We start from the raw sequence: 19,857 nt of genomic DNA on the forward strand, positions 1-19,857 counted from the left end.
TTTCTATTAGGATATTTTAGTCTCTGAATTTTCTGATCTGCTCTGTTTGCCTTGACATGCTACCTTTGGCTCTAACAAGGGCTTTGTACACAATGGGCTCTCACAGATGTCTGAATTTATGGCTTCATTGGACCCAAGACCTGTACCCCTTTGGTTTCTGAGAACTCAGTGTTGTAGTTAATCAATCTGTTAGGACGTCAATCACTGAACACAGCACTTTTACCCTCCAGAGGGCAGCAGACATTGAGCAGCAAGCTATGTTTGCTGTGTTTGATGAGAACAAGAGCTGGTACATTGAGGACAACATCTACAAGTTTTGTGAAAATCCTGAGAAGGTGAAACGTGATGACCCCAAGTTTTATGAGTCAAACATCATGAGCAGTAAGTCGGAGCACTCTTTTTGTCCATCAGTTTTTCACTCCTGTGGTTGAAGTGTGACTTTCCTAGAGGAAGAGACATGGATTAGAATCCACTCACCTCTTACCCTCACTTCCAGTCTAGGGATTTGGTGATGAAATTACTGGGTGATATTATAGAAACCTTTTTACAGCATGAGGTAAAAAGCTTGTTATCCTTAGAAGTCTTCTTGGTCTCCTGCTCCAAATGTGTGTGTGTGTGTGTGTGTGTGTGTGTGTGTGTGTGTGTGCGCACATGCACGCACACATGTGCATGTGCACTTGCTCTGAGCAGGTAAGAACAGGGTGAGGGATGGATGGTGAGGGAAGAGGCCTTGGTCAGAGGTATCTGGGGATTTTAGACTGGGTGCAAGGTGAATACTCTTTATGGCCAGGGCAGAAATATTAAGTAGTCCTCTTTAGCATTAATGTAACAATGCTTATTCCTTTAGTTACTTTTTTGTCCTGTCTATTTCTTATTTCTGCCAGGGCAGAAACAGGGTAAATAACCCAAAATTGGATTGTCAAATCAAACTAAGGCAAAATGCATATGGGGAGACAAGAGTCTTGGAAAGTCAATCCATAAAGAAGTTTTAAGTACACAGTAAGTTCAGAACAGAAAGAATTCCCTGAGCCAAGGTTCAGGCTTTTGCTACGGTTTTTAAAGTCAGTGCCCAAAGCCACTGGTATGGGAAGTCTGGGAGAGATTTCACTGAGCCAGCTGGAAGCAAACTTCTCCACAATGGTCATCGTCCCCTTCCTCAGAGTTGAGAGTCACTATTATCACTTTCTCTGATAAGTAACCACAGGTACGAGGATGGTTTCTCCATGGTCTGTTCATGTAACTTCAGACAACTAACAACTGGGGATTCTCAGAACTGGCAGGTGCCAGGAAAATAATTTGAAACAGGGAGTTAGCCTCAGCTTTCTGTACTTAATTTCATTTTGGCAATGAATCTGTCATAGCTCTAGACTAGCGCTGTCCGTTAGAAATTATATATGAGCCACAAATATAATTTAAAGTTTTCTAATAGGCATAGTAAAAATTAAAGAGAAATATATGAAATTTATTTAATAATGTTTAATTTAATATATCATAAATATTATCATTTCAACATATCATCAATATTAAAATTAATGAGATTTACTTTCTTACTACATCTTTGAAATCCAGTGTGTATTTTATACTCACAGCACATCTCAATCCAGATTACCCATATTTCGAATGCCCAATAGTCACTGGTAGCTAGTGGCTACCAAATTAGTGCAGCTATAGACCATTTAGAAAAGCTTCCTGAATGAGGCACAAACTAAAAACACATTATGTCAGCTATTCGATAAATATTTAAGTTCTCACTAGTTCCAGGCATTGTACTAAGATTAGGACTATAGTGGTAACCTAGGCAGACTTGGACCCTGCCCTTATAGAAATCATATCTGTGATATTATTACCATGCTTAGTATATAAGTAGACAATGATACTGACTAAAAACTGTATCCCTTGGAAAGAGAATGAAAATGTCTGAACTTGATAGTTGAGTGCAAACTAGAGACTATATAAATGCTAAGACAGAGCAATTAAAATTGCAAAATGTGCTAAATAGGCTTCATTTTTAGGGACATTACTTTGCATTCAATAACTAATGCGTCAAGGATACCAGGAGGGGGAAGGGTAAGCTGGGACAAAGTGAGAGAGTGGCATGGACATATATACACTACCAAACGTAAAATAGATAGCTAGTGGGAAGCAGCCACATAGCACAGGGAGATCAGCTCGGTGCTTTGTGACCACCTAGAGGGGTGGAATAGGGAGGGTGGGAGGGAGGGAGACGCAAGAGGGAAGAGATGTGGGGACATATGTATATGTATAACTGATTCACTTTGTTATAAAGCAAAAACTAACACACCATTGTAAAGCAATTATACTCCAATAAAGATGTTTAAAAAAAAAAAGAAAAAGAAAAAAATAACTAATGCCTCAAGAATCTGTATTTCTTATATTATGCTTTTTCTCCAGGTAAAATTACTCTAGACAAAATTCTAAGTTACCTTCGGAATATCTTTAAAAGCAGAACCTAGAGTACAAAATATTTAACATACACTTAACAAATGAATAAATAAATCAATGTGAATGAAAAGGCTTTGTCTTTATCCTGACATTTCTCCCTTGGCTAACTTAGGAGAATAAGCTCTCATTTGAAAAGTCTGAGTTTGATCTTCTTCAAGTTACACATTAGATTTGGTAAAGCTTATCTCAGATAATCACTGCTTAGATGCAACCAAATTACCATTGGGATATTTACCGTAAGTATAATTAGACACATTCCCTTTTGTTGGCATAGGCCTGATGTTTCAACAAATTTCACTCTTTCAGCTATCAATGGCTATGTGCCTGAGAGCATACCCACACTAGGATTCTGCTTTGATGACACCGTCCAGTGGCACTTCTGCAGTATGGGAACCCAGAATGACATTTTGACCATTCACTTCACTGGGCACTCATTCATCTATGGAAAGAAACACGAGGACACCTTGACCCTCTTCCCCATGTGTGGGGAATCTGTGACCGTCACAATGGATAATGTTGGTAAGGGCTTGGACTCTTAAAGGGGACTCTCTGATCTACCCAGTCTGCTGCAGCTCTCCAGACTACCATGGTTCCTGGGCTTCTCTCTCTGATCCCTTGCAGGCTTTCTTTTCAGTACTACTCATGATTTCTGTTTGGGGAATTAATTACTTAAATGGGGCCAGTCCTTTAATGTGCATTCCATTTATCCTTCTCTGGGCTAAGTGAGAAGTAAAGCTACAACAGTAAAAAGATAAGGCATGACTCTGAGGAGAAAGCGTGAGCATTCAACCACAAAAGAGCAGTTCTTTTATCAAAATGCCTTTTTCAGCTTTATAAGACAGCCATCCCACCCTAGGGTTAGTGATCACCCGATATAGTGCCTTAGAGGCTGGCTTCAGAGACAGCAGTGCCATGGAAAGCACATGGGCTTTGGAATTCATCAGACCTGGGTTCAAATCCTGCTTTGCCACTTGATATCTGTGTAGCCTTGGACAAATTACTCCACCTCACTGAGCCTCAGTTTACTCATCTGAAAAACAGAATAATAACACCTTACAGAGTTGCTTTGACCATTAATTGTTATATGTGCCAAGTGCCTAGGACTCAGTAGACGATCAACATGTGGTAACTACTGAAGACTTTTCAGGACATCTTCAGTGTGCCAGCAAATCATACCATTGCAAAGAAACTCAAAACTGCCCTAGGCCCACCTGAATTATTTATTACCTAGAAATATCTATATGTCTCTTATTTGTGGGGGTAAACATCATCATCTTCCCCCTAACTCCAGCTCTCTAACAAAATGTGCAACTCACAAGATGCTTATGATATTCTAAGTCCATTTCATTCTTGACTCATCCCTTTAAAAATATATTCTAAAATAGTGACTCTCAAACTACCTGTGCTGAAAGTTTTTTTCTCCCTAATTTTCACTGACCAATATGTTGGGTCTATATTCTGTTAGATGAGATAAGTATGCTGATCACATGATTGGATGTCATAGAAATGGCAAATTGCTAAAAGGTTTCCTATACACTTTCCTCTCGATTTCTTTCCTTATGTCACTGTGGAACAGTAACCAACAGTTCACAGGTGAGTTGTGGTCCCCAGACCACAGTATCCCCGATGAAAGTTCACTGGAAATGATCTGCCACAGTGGACCATAGGGTTTTTATATCTTTTGCTGTACTCAGAGCTCTCTGTTCTCTCTGTCTCTATTTTGTAGGAACTTGGATGTTAAGTACCATGAATTCCAATCCAAGAAGCAAAAATCTGTGGCTGAGATTCAGGGATGTCAAGTGTATCCGGGATTATGATGATGACTCATATGAGATTACATACGAACCTTCAGGGTCTACATCCATAACTACAAGGAAAATGCGTGATTCTTCAGAAATCAAAGATAAAAATAATGATGCTGACTATGATTACCAGAACACACTGGCTTTATCATTAGGAATCAGGTCATTCAGAAATTCATCATCGACTCAGGAGAAAGATGAGTTCAATCTTACTGCCCTGGCTCTGGAGAACAACTCTGAATTCATTCCTCCAAGTACCAACAGAACTGTTGGTTCAAATTCTTCTTCCCCAGGTGACATTAGCAGGCTTATTGCCAGTAACTTTGCGCAACCTCTGAAAATTCTTCCTCACCCAGAAGCCACCACAGCTGGTCCCCCGCTGGAACACACCAGCTTGGATAAGAACTCAGTTCTCAACCCTCCCACAGCAAAGCATTCCAGCCCTTATTCTGAAGATCCTATAGAAGATCCTCTACACTCAGATGTCACAGGGATAAGCCTGCTTGCATTTGGTACAGAAGAATTCAGAAACCAAGAACATGCTAAACGTAAAAGATTCAAGGCAGGAAGAGGCCGAGCAACAAAGCATAGGTTCTCCCAGATGGAATTCCCAGCACATAAAACTGGTAGACATTTAAGCCAAGGCAACTCTTCTTCTTCCAGAATAGGGCCCTGGGAGAACCTTCCCAGTGATCTGTTACTCTTACAACAAAAGGATCCATCTAAGATTCTGAATGGGGAATGGCATTTGGCTTCTGAGAAAGGCAGTTATGAAATAATCCAAGATGCTTATGAAGACAATGCTGTTAATAAGCTGCCAAACAGCCCCCAGAATGACTCAAGGACTTGGGGAGAAAACATCCCTTTTAAAAACAAGCATGGAAAGCAGAGTGGCCACCCAACATTTTTTGTAACTAGACGTAAACCTCTACAAGGAAGACAAGATGGAGGAAATAGTAGATTGAAGAAAGGCCTTTTTTTAATTAGGACACGAAGAAAGAAAAAGGAAGAGAAGCCTGCACACCATGTTCCTCTATCTCCAAGGAGTTTTCACCCACTGAGAGTAGAGGCCAACACCCCATTTTCAGACGGGAGACATAATCATTCATTGTTACTCCATACATCCAATGAAACATCTCTTCCCGCAGACCTCAATCAGACATTCCCCTCTATGAACCTTAGCCTCATAGCCTCACTTCCTGATGGTGATCAAAACCCCCCAAATGACACCAGTCAGACAAGCTCCCCTCCAGATCTTTATCAGACAGTGAGCCCAGAGGAACACTATCAAACATTCCCTATTCAAGACTCTGATCCAACGCACTCCAGTACAGTCTCCAGTCACACATCTCCTCCTCCAGAGCCCAGCCAGACACCCGACTATGACCTAAGAAACAAGGCCTTCCCTACTGATGTTAGTCAAACGTTCCCTTCCTTGGAACTTGAAGTCTGGCAGACAACCACCTCTCTAGACCTCAGTCAGCCATCCTTCTATCCAGATCTCAGCCAGACAGCCCTTTCTCCAGACCCTGGCCAGGAGACTCTCTCTCTAGACGTCAGCCAGACAACACTTTCCCCAGACCTCAGCCAGACTTTCTCTCCAGACCTCAGCCAGACAACACTTCCCCCAGACCTCAGCCAGACTTTCTCTCCAGACCTCAGCCAGACAACACTTCCCCCAGACCTCAGCCAGACTTTCTCTCCAGACCTCAGCCAGACAACACTTCCCCCAGACCTCAGCCAGACTTTCTCTCCAGACCTCAGCCAGACAACACTTCCCCCAGACCTCAGCCAGACTTTCTCTCCAGACCTCAGCCAGACAACACTTCCCCCAGACCTCAGCCAGACTTTCTCTCCAGACCTCAGCCAGACAACACTTTCCCCAGACCTCAGCCAGACTTTCTCTCCAGACCTCAGCCAGACAACACTTTCCCCAGACCTCAGCCAGACTTTCTCTCCAGACCTCAGCCAGGAGACTCTCTCTCCAGACATCAGCCAGACAACCCTTTCTCCAGATCTTGGCCAGACGACTCTTCCCCCAAACCTCAGTCAGATGCCACTTTCCCCAGACCTCAACCAGGTAACTCTCTCTCCAGACATCAGTCAGACATCCCTTCCTCTTGATCTCAGGCAGACATCACCTCCTCTAGATCTCGATCAGACATCCCACACTTCTGAATCTAGTCAGTCATTGCCTCTCCCAGAATTTGGTCACACTTTCCCTTATGCAGATCTTGGTCAGATGCCATCTCCTCCACCACACTCTCCACTAAATAACACTTCTATACCAAGAGAATTTAATCCACTGGTCATAGTAGGCCTCAGTAGAGATGATGGAGATTACATTGAAATTATTCCAAGGCAGAAGGAAGAGAGCAGTGAAGAAGAGTATGGTGAATTTGATTTTGTGGCCTATGATGACCCTTACCAAACTGATCTTAGGACAGACATCAACTCCTCCAGAAATCCTGACAACATTGCAGCATGGTACCTTCGCAGCAACAAAGGAAACAGAAAAAATTATTACATTGCTGCTGAAGAACTATCCTGGGATTATTCAAAATTTGCACAAAGGTTTGGCCAGTTCTCTCCTTTTATATTCTCACTTTTCCACCACTGCTAAAAAAAGTAATTACAGCAGTCTAAGGAGATGATTCTGGGCAAATTATACTAAGTGTAACTTAGTTAAGTATCATTTAGTTCCCCTATTGCAACTTGGCCTATACTGTTTCCTTTGTCAATTCCAAGATTAGCTTCTCTACTTTAGGTGACATCTGGACAATATAAGAGCAATCACTCTAAGAAGTCTATGATATTTTGTAGTTAAATTAGCCCCCTCCTCTCTCTTCTTTTCTCATCACACATATTCCTACCCCCTCTTCTTGCTCCAATGCAGAGCCCAACCTATCCATAGCTATAGGCTAATCAATATGATTTCATTGAAGTTGGCTTCAAATCCAAACTTGTGATGTAGAAATCTCCTTTTGCAATTACTTATTTAACAAAAACATTTTAAATTGTTTACTGATCAATATAAAGTATATAGCATCTTGGTGAAGATGAATTCAAATTCCATAAGATTCCAGTAGCAGAGGCCAAGGGTATAAAGTAGCTTAGAAACAAAAAGAAAGTTTATACCCTCAACTGAGCCATTCATTACATAGTGATTTATCTTGATTTAAACTTTTGTTTTAACTTGGTTTATAGACTCACTCAGTCAATAACTCTTTAATGAGTACTTATTCTCTCCTAGGCATTGTGCTAAGTGCTGAGACTATAAAAGAGAATATAAACACAGGACTCCTGCCCTGATGGAACTTATGTCTAGTTGGGCAGGAAGATATGAACCAAGTGCTCACATAAATAAGTGTAAAAATTAACCATGATAAAGACCAATAAGGAAAGGTGATATATGGAGATACGAGAACTGGGGAGTCTGACTCTGGAGAAGCGGCATTTGAGCTGAGATCTGAAGATGAACAGGAGGTAGAGAGGGCAGAGCATTCTAGACAGAGAGAACAGCATGATGAAGGCCCTGAGGAAGGAGGAAGCCCTGAAGCTGAAGACCTGTGTAGCTGGAACTCAAGAAGAGGGTGGGTGCTAGGAAAGTGTTCGGCTAGCTCTGCAGAGATCAGATGCCACTAGACTTTGTGAGCCCTGGGAAGAATTTTGATGTTTTTCAAAGAGCAATGAGAAACCCTTCAAAAGCTTTAAGCCATTCCTAGTTTACTGGAATATGTCAGTTCCTTTCCCGAACCTTGTTACTTGCAGTCTTTTTAATGAAGGAGTTACACCAAGTGGCCCCCAAGATCTGCTGCAGCTCTAACATTTTAGGGTTCCAGCCACTCTTCCACCATAGAGTTGAAGGAGTTGATGCAATTTTGTAAGTGGCCTGACTTACAACAGAGAGTTTTTAAGGGAGCCACATGCATTTTTAAAAGATAATTTTTAATTTAATTTTGCTCAAGTGTGGAAAGCCATATTGGTCTGGGTTCTATATTCTGGGATGACAATATAGAGAAAGGAGAGAAAGGGGGACGAGAAGCAACTACAGATTCTCAGGGATATCATGGGGACCATGTGTAAAGTGTCCAGATATAGCCCACAGATTTTACAAAAGCTAACTGTTACACTACTAAAGTTAAAACCAAAGTGCAACTAGAGTAAGCAAACACAATGCATGGTATGACTTACAGAAATTATTTCATTAATCTGATGCCTGACATTTCCATATTAGAATTCTGTTAGTTTAAGAGACTTTCTCCCATGACTTCCTATTTAGATGTAGCACCCATTACTATATGAGAATAAATAGTTTATCTAGGGATTTCTAAGCAAGTCACTGAGGGAATAAGGTTTTCCAGAGTGTAAAGGGATGGAACTAGTTCCTTCAAAATCCTATGTCCCATTCCAGATATGCAACCCATTTTTATGGCAAAGTTGTTTTGCTCCTCCCCATGTGTTCTGTGAGACTGTATGTTATGCTTAGAGTCTGGAAGAATGGGGTTAATCCAGTAGAAAGGCTAGAAGGAAGGCAGAATGGGATTCTCTGTGGATGGCTCATGTTGTATAACAAACACTGTGAGACTGAGGGATGAGCTTTTGGCCTGTTTCCCAGACTCCTGGGAAATTTAAGAGTCAGTAGGAAAATATGATGTGCTCTAGCTCCAGACTGAGCTGGCGAACTACATGAGGAATACTATGATTTAGCAAAAGCAAATGTGGGAAGAGTGGCTACTTTCAGAGTATAAAACACTCACCCATCCAGTGACCTTTACAGGGGTGACCCTCTAAATCAACTGACTCTTATCATCTGCCTGTCCTGGCACTGTCCCATCACATGGCTTTGTCTGCTTTTGATATTAAAATCTGCTATGTTAACATATGATTATATTTGTCATTCATTAATACATTAAATAAATATCTGCTTACTATGTGCCAGATAACTTGCTAGGCACTAGAAATAAAAATTATAAGCAAACTAGGCACAATCCCTAACCTCATGGGGCTTTCACTCTAGTGGTAGAGTCAGATATTAATAGACAATCTCATGAATAAATGATATATAATTTACTATATATACTATAGAAATATTATAAGAATACTACAGGGATTTACTATATATACTATAGTAACAGTATAGAAATGTAAGGAATGCTAGAGATTTGACCCAGTCTAAAGGATCATAGGAGGAGATACCAAGAAATGATATATGAGCTGGGAGTTGAAGGATATTTACTGGCTTGTGGTTTTAGTTATTTATATTTTAATTCATTTGTTCATCAAATATTTATCAAATATCTTCGCTATATACTATATTCAGAAACAGAGATAATTTCCTAAATTCTTGAATGGTCTTTAATTTGTTCTTTTAAACAAATGCTATTACTATCATTTCAGTGAAGACACTGATGTTTCAAAGGACACCATATACAAGAAAGTAGTTTTTCGAAAGTACCTTGATAGCACTTTTAACAAACTTGATCCTCGGGGAGAGTATGAAGAGCATCTTGGCATACTTGGTCCTATCATTAGAGCTGAAGTGGATGACGTTATCCAAGTAAGTAATCTTTTGAGCATTGCTAAGATCATCAGAGGAATTTCCACAAGCACCAGAGGGTTGTAGAGATGAAAGTGGCAAGAGAGCTATGGTGACTTATTTATTTTTCAAAATTAACAAATATCTACATTTCTTTTCAAAGACTGCTTGCCAAGTAACTTGCCACTCTTCAAGAAAAAAAAAAAAATGATCTCATAATTTTATTTCTTCCTCTGCTAAGCTCCTGTTCATTCTATACGGGCCAATTCCATTTCTCCTAAGAAACTTTCTTTAATTCCCGCAACCTCTCCCAAACATTCAGCTGAATTGCTCCTCCCAGGCATTCCCACCTAATCCCATTCATACTTTGTTTATAGCACCTTTTGTCTCCAGATTTTTAACTTGCATTCACATGTGCACCTCTCTCTACTACGCCAGTAGGTTGAAACCTTATTGTGAGTAAAAGCCAAGCCTCATTCATTTTCAAATCTGTAGCACCTATCTTTATCATTTCATTTGTAGATAATGTCAATACTTTTGCTTTGAGCCTAAAAACAAACCTGTTTTGGCGTTTCTGGAGTAAACTACTTAGGCCCTATCTCATAGGATGGTTGTAAAATTAGATGAAATAATATACGAAAGTTACTTTGCAATTCTAAGCATTCAATATATCTTGGGTTCAATTTAATAGCCATCCACTTTGACCCATAATGCTGACATTTTTGGGGCTTTATTAAACTTAAATACATTTGTGAATCATTCTTTTTTTTAGGTTCGTTTTAAAAACTTAGCATCCAGACCATATTCTCTCCATGCCCATGGGCTTTCCTATGAAAAATCATCAGAGGGAAAGACTTATGAAGATGACTCTCCTGAATGGTTTAAGGAAGATAATGCCGTTCAGCCCAACAGCACTTATACATATGTATGGCACGCCACTGAGCGATCAGGGCCAGAAAATCCTGGCTCCGCCTGTCGGGCTTGGGCCTACTACTCAGCAGTGAACCAGGTAAGCATAGCCGTCGAAAGTTTTTGTCATTTCCCCTAACTCATAACCTGAGTCCACCAAATGGAAGTGTCACGATTATTTCTTAGTAAATATCTGTCTTTCCATGAGGAATGTGTAAGGATCATGGTCAACAGTCGACAGCTACCGTAATCAGGGACTCTCCATGCAGATCTTCAGATGACAGTGAGAAGCATTTGTTCAGTGGAAAGGAATGAGGAATACTTAAAAGGTTGGCCCTAGTTAGAGTGACTACCTTTACAGAAGAAGATGTTTATCTGCAATTTCCTTGAACAAGTATTAGCTTTCTTCTGCCTTTTTATTCTTTTTTTTTTTTTTTTAATAAAAGAACTACAAAATCAAGACTCCCTCATTTTGAGCATGGTAGAGAGCATAGACTTAGATTTCAATTCCTATCCTGTCACTGACTGTGTAGCCCTAGGAAAGTTACTTGAGCTCTCTCAGCCTCAGTTTCCAAAGTTAAAAATGAGATAACAGTATATAGCATGTATAGTAAGCACTTGGTAATATTTGTTCAATAAATGAATTGATTTTTTACCATATAGGATTGTCATCAGAATTAAATAAGATACTATAGGCAAAATATTTAACATAGTAGATGCTCAATAAATAGTATTTATAATAGTATCACTATTATTATCATCATTATTTTCATGACTACCATGTCGAAACAAAGGATTAATCAGAGGAAGGGACTATGAATGTCACAGAATTAGATGATTAATATCCAGGTTTATTAAGCTATTCATTTATAATCTTCAAATTCAGAGCCTCTGAGAATGTCTCCTTTTCAATATGATCAGTGATTGTCAGAAGGGCAAAGAAAATCTTGAGAAAGAGATAATACGTGCAATTTGCTCTTACTGTCTTCCAGGAAAAAGATATCCATTCAGGCTTGATAGGACCCCTTCTGATCTGCCGAAAAGGAACACTTCATAAGGAGACCAACATGCCTGTGGACATGAGAGAATTTGTCCTACTTTTTATGGTCTTTGATGAAAAGAAGAGCTGGTACTATGAAAAGAAGCCCACAAGGTCTTGGAGACGCACATCCTCAGAAGTAAAAAACTCCCATGAGTTTCATGGTATTTTCCTCTGACTTTGATCTAGTCTCTGAACCTAATCACTGGGTGATAGTGATTCCTGCCCATAGGTCTTCCCAAAATTAGACATGAGATGCTTCTGTGGAACCAGGAGCTCTAACTGACACCAGGTCCTTAAATGTCTACGAGGGCTGATGTAACCTGGCAGGTGACACTGCAGGTGAAAGAGAGTATACAAAAATCTGAAATCTAAAAGATAGCGCACAAGGCTGCTGCAAAACCAACCCAAGCAAACCAACAAAAAAGCCAGTGTGCTTCAGTTGGTAACATAAATTGGAAAGGAATTAGCATTATTCTGCTATTTAAACAGTTAATAAAACTGTTTCTTGATCTCTAAAGGATCAATTATTTATGTAGAAGTGATCGCCCACATGTACTTTCAAAATAAGAATGACTGTAATATTTGTAGCTCTCAGCAGTTCCCAGGTGGCACCCAAAGCATATGTGGAGAAAATGATATAGGAAACTGTGTAGCCAGCTAATGGAAGAAGGGTGCCAAGAGAGCATTTGGGTGGGAAAAGCGAGGAAAGCATATCTACTCTGAAATCCATTCAGGAACTTTGTCTGTAAATTGGCAACGGAACTACAGTTTTAGAGGAAGGCAGAATTTAGGATTTGGTGAACAACAAATAGAATGACTTAGGGATCAGAAGACAAATGAAGACCCTGTTTTCAGAGTTTGATAAATGGAGGTGATTTCTATGAGATTTCCGATCAGGAAGGTCCTGTGCTTTGGGTGATGGGTCAGTCATTCAGGGTAATAGGAAAGAAGAAAGCTGCTATTGCTTCAGGAATAAAAAAAAAAAAAAAAAGACATTATAAGCAATATCCAGTTCACTGCCACCTCCTCTCCCCAGCCAGTCATCAAGGCTAAGTCGGTCTATGCTCCCTCTCCCACCCCATTTATATACTCAGGCTACCCTTTTTTCGCTTATTTTCCTTATTAAACTTCTGTAAGTGTGGAATACGATCTGATCTCACCTGTAAAAACACTTTGGCGTACAGGAAAGGAAACAATATGATTTACAAGCTGCTCCAAAACCCCACTCTCTGGATTCTGCTTATCACACAAGGTTAAGAAATTCTATTAAGCAGTCTAGGATAGAGTCAATTGAGAGCTGCCCCACAGACTCCAAGCAGAGCTTTCTTTTCTCTTCTCCTATAATCTCTAGGCCTTTCAGCCCAGGGTGCTTGGTCTCAGGGGTAGGAAACACATCCTCTGAAAATCTCTCAACCTAGTGGAAAGTACAGACTGCAGAATCAGACAGGCCTATTTCTTAGCTATGCCCTTTACTTGCTGAGTACCCTCGAGGCCCTGCTTCCTGATTCTTCAAAGAAAGCGTAAAATGCATCCAGTATAGTTTTAGTTTTAAATGTATTGTCGTCTAAATCTCTGTAATTTGGTAATCTTCCACTGTAGAACTTATCAGGGTATTTGATAAGCAGACCACCTATGCCTGGCCTCTGCAGTATGCACTGAGTAAATATGTGTTGGATTAGTAAACAAATGAATGAATTTTATTCACTCAGCTCAATTTATCAAATGTTTACTGAGTGCCTACTCTGTTGAGCGTCTTCACTTTTGTATCCTGATGTAATGGTTTAGCAGTGCTGACCTAATAACCACTGGAGATACCTTTTACTTTTAGGAGATCTATTTCTTACACAGAAACTAAGATGAGGAGGTGAGGCTGGTGTTATGAGTATGTAGACAGGCACTTTCATACCTGATATAATTTTAAGAGCGCCAAAATGATCTCAACTCTTCTCCCTCCAAAAATTCACTTTCCTGGCTCCTGAAATTCCACAGTAGTTCCTTTAACTTTAGAAGAATAAACAACAGCCACCACCACCACCAAAACTTCCCTCACTTCAGTCCCAATTAAGTACGTGGTAGCATTAAGCTTTATCATTAAAATTTTGTATGTATTCATTTTTTAGGGTGATCAAGTTTATCAGATGCTTAAAAAACCCATATTTCGGGGCTTCCCTGGTGGCGTAGTGGTTAAGAATCTGCCTGCCAATGCAGGGGACATGGGTTCGAGCCCTGGTCTGGGAAGATCCCACATGCCGCGGAGCAACTGGGCCCGTCAGCCACAACTACTGAGCTTGCGCCTCTGAAGCCTGTGCTCCGCAACGAGAGGCTGCGATAGTGAGAGGCCCGCGCACCGCGATGAAGAGTAGCCCCCGCTTGCCACAACTAGAGAAAGCCCTCGCACAGAAACGAAAAAAACCCAACACAGCCAAAAAATAAATAAAGTGAAATTCTTTAAAAAAAAAAAAAAAAAAAAGTTTAAAAAAACAAAAAAACAAAACAAACAAACAAAAAAAAACACATATTTCAGTAAGGAGAGAGTTGATAAAGTCTGAGAACCCTAGACATCCAAGCTGGGAAGGGGGCAGAGGAGCAATCAGACAAACGAGAGAATAAACATGAATGTCTAAGGCTGGTGGGTACAACAAAGATAAAGACCAACTTCCTGGACTTCCCTGGTGGCGCAGTGGTTAAGAATCCGCCTGCCAATGCAGGGGACACGGATTCGAGCCCTGGTCCGGGAAGATCCCCCATGCCGCGGAGCAACTAAGCCCATGCGCCACAACTCCTGAGCCTGCATGCCACAACTACTGAAGCCCGCATGCCTAGAGCCCGAGCTCTGCAACAAGAGAAGACACTGCAATGAGAAGCCCACGCACCACAACGAAGAGTAGCCCCTGCTCGCCACAACTAAGAGAAAGCCCGCGTGCAGCAACGAAGACCCAACAACGAAGACCCAATGCAGCCAAAAATAAATAAATAAATAAACTAATAAAAAAAAAAAAAGACCGACTTCCTAATTTTGCCTGGAACTATCTCTGAATTTAGGAGGCCTTAGGGTGATACACTGCATATCCCCTCGCTTACCCTCTTTCCTCTAAAGACTAGAGTTCACTTATCTGCCCACATTAGTCCTTACCCTTTTCGTAGCCTAGGAAAATTCATACTATAAACAATAAATGGATAAAGCACAGAACAGGAAAAGTGTAAATCTGGGGAAAAGAGTGATAAACTGCTTTGGAAAGGGTACTCACCCACAATTCTGCAGTAGGCTGGTGTGAGAAGGAAAAGGTGGCTCTGTTTCAGCCTCTTACTGATATTATGACATATAGGGGGCCCCTTACTATGTCTGGGTGGGATTGGGCATGCAGAGTAATAAAGAAGATGGGTGGTGAGCGGGAGGCCTCATATTTCCTCTTTCCTGATGTACACAGATTTTTGATTGATTGCAACTCTCTGTCCTTACAGCCATTAATGGGATGATCTACAACTTGCCTGGCCTGAGAATGTACGAGCAAGAGTGGGTGAGGTTGCACCTGCTGAACATAGGCGGCTCCCAGGACATTCATGTGGTTCACTTTCATGGCCAGACCCTGCTGGAAAATGGCACTCAACAGCACCAGTTAGGGGTCTGGCCTCTTCTGCCTGGTAAAGATCTCGGCAATGAAAAGAGGTCCCTGTGACAAAATGGCGAGAGCAGACAATCTTAGCATCTGTAACTCTTCCTCGTTCCCTCCTTGTGCCTCTCCTTCCAAAGGGGTTAAAGCATGGGCTCTGGCTTGGATGCTGGGCAAAGCCATATTCTAAACCTGCATGCAGGATACAGAAGAGTCAGCTAAATGTCTTTACTCTTTGTAGCACCACACGGACTAAATGTGCAGCCCAACTTTCTTCTACAGAGACGCTCTGTCTAGTGCAGATTCTTCCAAGCCGTGACGTGTCACGCAGGCCAGGTCTAAAGCAGATCACAAAATGAATCCCACGAGGTTCAGGCAGCTAAAGCTTTCTGCTGGGCGGAGATCAGAAACTTACCAGGATTTCGGGGTTCTTGAATTCTACTGCTCACTCTATCACCCTGATATCTCTGGGCAAGTGACTGTAGGAATCTGAACCTTAAACTGACTCATGAGTGGAAAAATATATTTTTAAATGATCATAAAAGCTAAAGAATAATAAAGGTATTTAAAGCTTTTCATATGCAAAATAATGATAAGGTTTAAACAAACTACAATCATCAAGAAGGATTTTTATGTGCCAGTGAATGGTTTGTAGGTGTGTATCGTAGGTGTGTGAGTGGAGGTGTAAGTGCTAGATGCCATTGATCCTCAAACTGCGGTGGACATAATACAAATTTACAAAGCTGGTTAAGACGCAGATGCTGAGAGATTTTGCTCTCAGAGACTTTGATCTGATAGAACTTGGGCAGGGGCCCAGGATTTTTAACATTTTTTTGCATTTTTAACAAGCAGCCTACCTTCCATAAATGCGATCTGAGAAACTAATCAGGGCAGTCCCTTGATAGGACTTTGGGTGGGGAGGTTGATGTGTGAATCAGCCTCAGATGTAGGCACCCAAGCCCAAATGGGCCCGATTTAGTTAAGGATGGGGTAAAAGGGTCCTTGTTTGTTTGAAACATGCCAGTTTCTCATTAACAAATCTATAAAGACCCACTCTGTTAATATCAGGGGCAGAAAGGATTAGGTCAAACTCACTCCTAACTTTTCACCAAGTGTTATCGGATCAGTCATCCTTTCCATGAGCCTGCGAGAAGCTGGGGTTCGCTGGCCCACCTAAATCTTCATACCTAATATCTGCATTAGAGAGTAGAAGGCTGGAGGTCTTTTTTAGCGTGTTTGAGGAGGATGACCATCAGCTATTACTTTTTACTCACAATCTAGGAAATGGTCACATATTATAGTCAGCAGAATTTAAGTATTAACTGGCGGTAGGTAATGTTAAATACCAGAATGGATAATCAGAGGTTTCAGAAAGCTCATTCTTTCAGTGATTTTCTGAAACAATTTTTGTACATCTCTCTCTAAAATGTAAACTTTATAGAAAAATTGAAACATGGGGGAAGGATGTTTTATTTTAATTTTCTCAGATAAAAAAGAAAAACTAGAGAAATGAAGAGAGAGACAGGAAACATGTACAATATTTTTGAGGCCCAATGACATATCATTCAAGGTTGCTTTGATAAGCTGTATTATATATGGGTTAACTTGTAACATTATATTTAGATAAATGAAAGTTTCTTCCTAGTAAGGGGTGTTGGAGATTTTTTAAAGTCCCAGGGCAATTTATTTTTAGTAAGTTTTTGTGTGTGTTGTCACTGTTGTTTTGTTTTGATCTCTTCGTTACACCTGCAGTCCTGCCTAAAGAGAAATGGGTAACTCTTAAGCTATATTCTAAACCACTTGCAATTCAGGGATTTTAGGATTCTTTGGTAGTGGTCAACCAATGTTAACCTGTTAATCTTTGTGTATGCAATGTTGTCCTTTACTCTCTATTTTAGGTTCATTTAAAACTCTTGAAATGAAGGCATCAAAACCTGGTTGGTGGCTCCTAGACACAGAAGTTGGAGAAAACCAGAGAGCAGGGATGCAAACGCCATTTCTCATCACAGACAGAGGTATCATCCAAGAGCCACATTATATTTTTAGCAGGAGAGTGCCTGTCCCTAGAATATTACCAATTTTTAGATTGGAAATATTCAACTCTGAGAACTCTGACATAACAGAGGCGTAATCTGTAGCAGTAATTTCTTTTATTCTGACCTATAGTCTGACTATACTGCAAACATCAGTTTTAAGCCAAATGGTTCAAACCAAAGGCATTCCTCTCATTTGAGGAACCAATATAAAGCATCCTCCTTCATGATTTGTGATCTATGGGGAAGTGAACATAAGAAATTCTCCAGACTCCCGGAGTAGAGGAGGGGAGAGAAACCAGGAATTCAACTGTGACCGAGATAGTCACTGAACTTGGCATTTCAGTATTCGAGAAACACAGTTTCCATCTGTCCATCCGTCTGTCCATCCAACCAGCCAGCCAGCCAGCAAGCCAGCACTTATTAAGCACCTGTTGAGTACCAAGCACTGTGTCAACATCCAGATAGTTCAGTGGCTAGTATTCCCTTCTTTGATCAGTATATAAATAACATTGTAACTTTCAGGTCAACTTTTGAGAACATAGTCTTATGAGGGATAGTACTTAATATTGTAAAATGGCTTATTTTAAGATACAAACAGATGGAAATCAATTTAAAAAGTATTTGCACTTCAGGATAAGTTGTCTTCCACTAGGGCGTCACTAATTTTAATTTCTGTTAAAGTACCAGTTCTTGCTAGTACATTTACGATTTTATGGTCAGGCATATTTAAGTCAGTGCCACACAGGTAGGTGAAAACATCTAATTACTGACCCACTAGAGGTATAATCTATAGCCATAGAGATTTTACTTTATTATATGTACTTTCTAAGCAAAAATTATTCATTGTTCTATTTTTTTGTAGACTGTAAAATGCCAGTGGGACTAAGCACTGGTCTCATAGCTGATTCACAGATCAAGGCTTCTGAGTTTTGGGGTAAGTAGTAGCGTCATAGCCTGTAAAAGGCACCTCCTACAATTGTGCTGTATACGGCCTGCAAAACTGTACATGACAACGCTGCCTATTGAATCCATGGGCCATTGCTCCTCTCTAGGCTTTTCTCTACCACAACACAGTAAAACAGCAGTAAAATATCTAATTACTGACCCCCTAGAGGTCAGTAATCTCTAACCATGGAAATTTTACTTTGTTATATGTATTCTCTAAGCAGAAATTACTCATTACTCTGTTTTTTGTAGAATGTAAGATGTCAATGGAACTAACCCGTGTAATATTCTAGCCAGATTCACAGGGTCTTATAGGCCAGGTATTACAGTCCCCATTAATAGAGCCCTTTGCTGCATCAACCATGCATCTGTTCAAGAAATTTTTTGTTCACCCACTGTGTGTCAGGAACTCCTCCTAAGTTTCCTCTCTCTGCCTCAAACTCTTCCCAACATCAAAAGGTCAATTGTAAGGGATCATGAGGCTCCCATAAATTCCTCCCATGTCTTTCTGTTAGGCAGGCACACTAGGCAGAAACCACATCACCATAACTGAGAAAAAATAAATATGACCTATCTGCCAGAAAGGGGGTGGGTGGTAGTTGACAGCTGGCCAAGCACAGGCCTGAAACCAAGATTTCATCATCAGGGACTGACTTAGTAGCTGAGGCCCGCGTCAACTACCTGGTCTCCTAATTGCAACAGAAGTTCCTTTAGGAATCTGGTTTTCCGCTGGGACTAAACTCACTTGAGAAATTGCTAGCTGTATGGTGTTTTTTGTTTGTTTGTTTTTTAATTCAGAATAAATTTTTTTCGTCCTTTGGATTTAGGTTATTGGGAACCCAAATTAGCAAGACTGAACAATGGTGGATCATATAATGCTTGGATCGCAGAAAAACTTTCAACAGAATTTAACCCTAAGCCTTGGATCCAGGTATATCTTATTAACCTGATAATATTTACTGCTACTGTAATAGTAAAAATGTGCGGTGTTTTGTTTTTGTTTTTGTTTTTGTTTTTGTTTTTGTTTTTGGCAGTGCTACGTGGCTTGTGGGATATTAGTTCCCTGACCAGGGATTGAACCCAGGCCCTCAGAAGAGCAAGTGCAGAGTCTTAACCACTGGACTGCCAGGGGATTCCCTGTAATAATAAAAATGACAGTGATTTAATAATTTCTTCTTGTTGTTCTTGCAATGTTGTTAGGGGAAATGACAATTACTAGGTGCTAGGCACCATTCTAAGTACTTTGCATACTCAAAATGAACCCTATGAGGTTATTTCTAGTAATATCCCATTTTACAGATAAAAAAAACCTAATGTACAGAGGGATTAACTAACTTCCCAATGTCACATACATTAGTTAGTGGTTGAGTTTGGATTCAAGTTCAGGTACCCTGTGCTCAAATACGGATTGCTCCTAGCCATTTTATTAGTTTGTTAGGTGTTGGTTCTTTTTTCTAAAGAAGGTTAGTTGTACAATGAATTAAGGCAGTGTGTGACTTGTTGACAAGGA

The 19,857-nt window shown here is 40.4% G+C and overlaps 2 protein-coding genes across 2 annotated transcripts in view; one reads left to right on the plus strand and one right to left on the minus strand.

Annotated features, from left to right (window-relative positions):
• FIRRM (FIGNL1 interacting regulator of recombination and mitosis) overlaps positions 1 to 19,857 on the minus strand; it is a gene marked incomplete at its 5' end in the record, with an annotated part of 325,889 nt that overhangs the window by 273,959 nt on the left and 32,073 nt on the right. The gene's annotated exons all lie outside the window — the stretch shown is intronic.
• F5 (coagulation factor V) overlaps positions 1 to 19,857 on the plus strand; it is an 86,878-nt gene that overhangs the window by 56,453 nt on the left and 10,568 nt on the right. Inside the window, exons 11-20 of the mRNA XM_082439417.1 lie at positions 231 to 381; positions 2,770 to 2,982; positions 4,190 to 6,848; positions 9,666 to 9,825; positions 10,577 to 10,813; positions 11,706 to 11,916; positions 15,218 to 15,397; positions 17,265 to 17,381; positions 18,265 to 18,336; positions 19,175 to 19,278. Coding sequence (XP_082295543.1) covers positions 231 to 381; positions 2,770 to 2,982; positions 4,190 to 6,848; positions 9,666 to 9,825; positions 10,577 to 10,813; positions 11,706 to 11,916; positions 15,218 to 15,397; positions 17,265 to 17,381; positions 18,265 to 18,336; positions 19,175 to 19,278 — 4,104 coding nt within the window. The remainder of the gene's footprint in view (positions 1 to 230; positions 382 to 2,769; positions 2,983 to 4,189; positions 6,849 to 9,665; positions 9,826 to 10,576; positions 10,814 to 11,705; positions 11,917 to 15,217; positions 15,398 to 17,264; positions 17,382 to 18,264; positions 18,337 to 19,174; positions 19,279 to 19,857) is intronic.

Source organism: Balaenoptera physalus (genome assembly GCF_965194825.1).
Source record: "Balaenoptera physalus genome assembly, chromosome: 1".
NCBI classification, from domain to species: domain Eukaryota; kingdom Metazoa; phylum Chordata; class Mammalia; order Artiodactyla; family Balaenopteridae; genus Balaenoptera; species Balaenoptera physalus.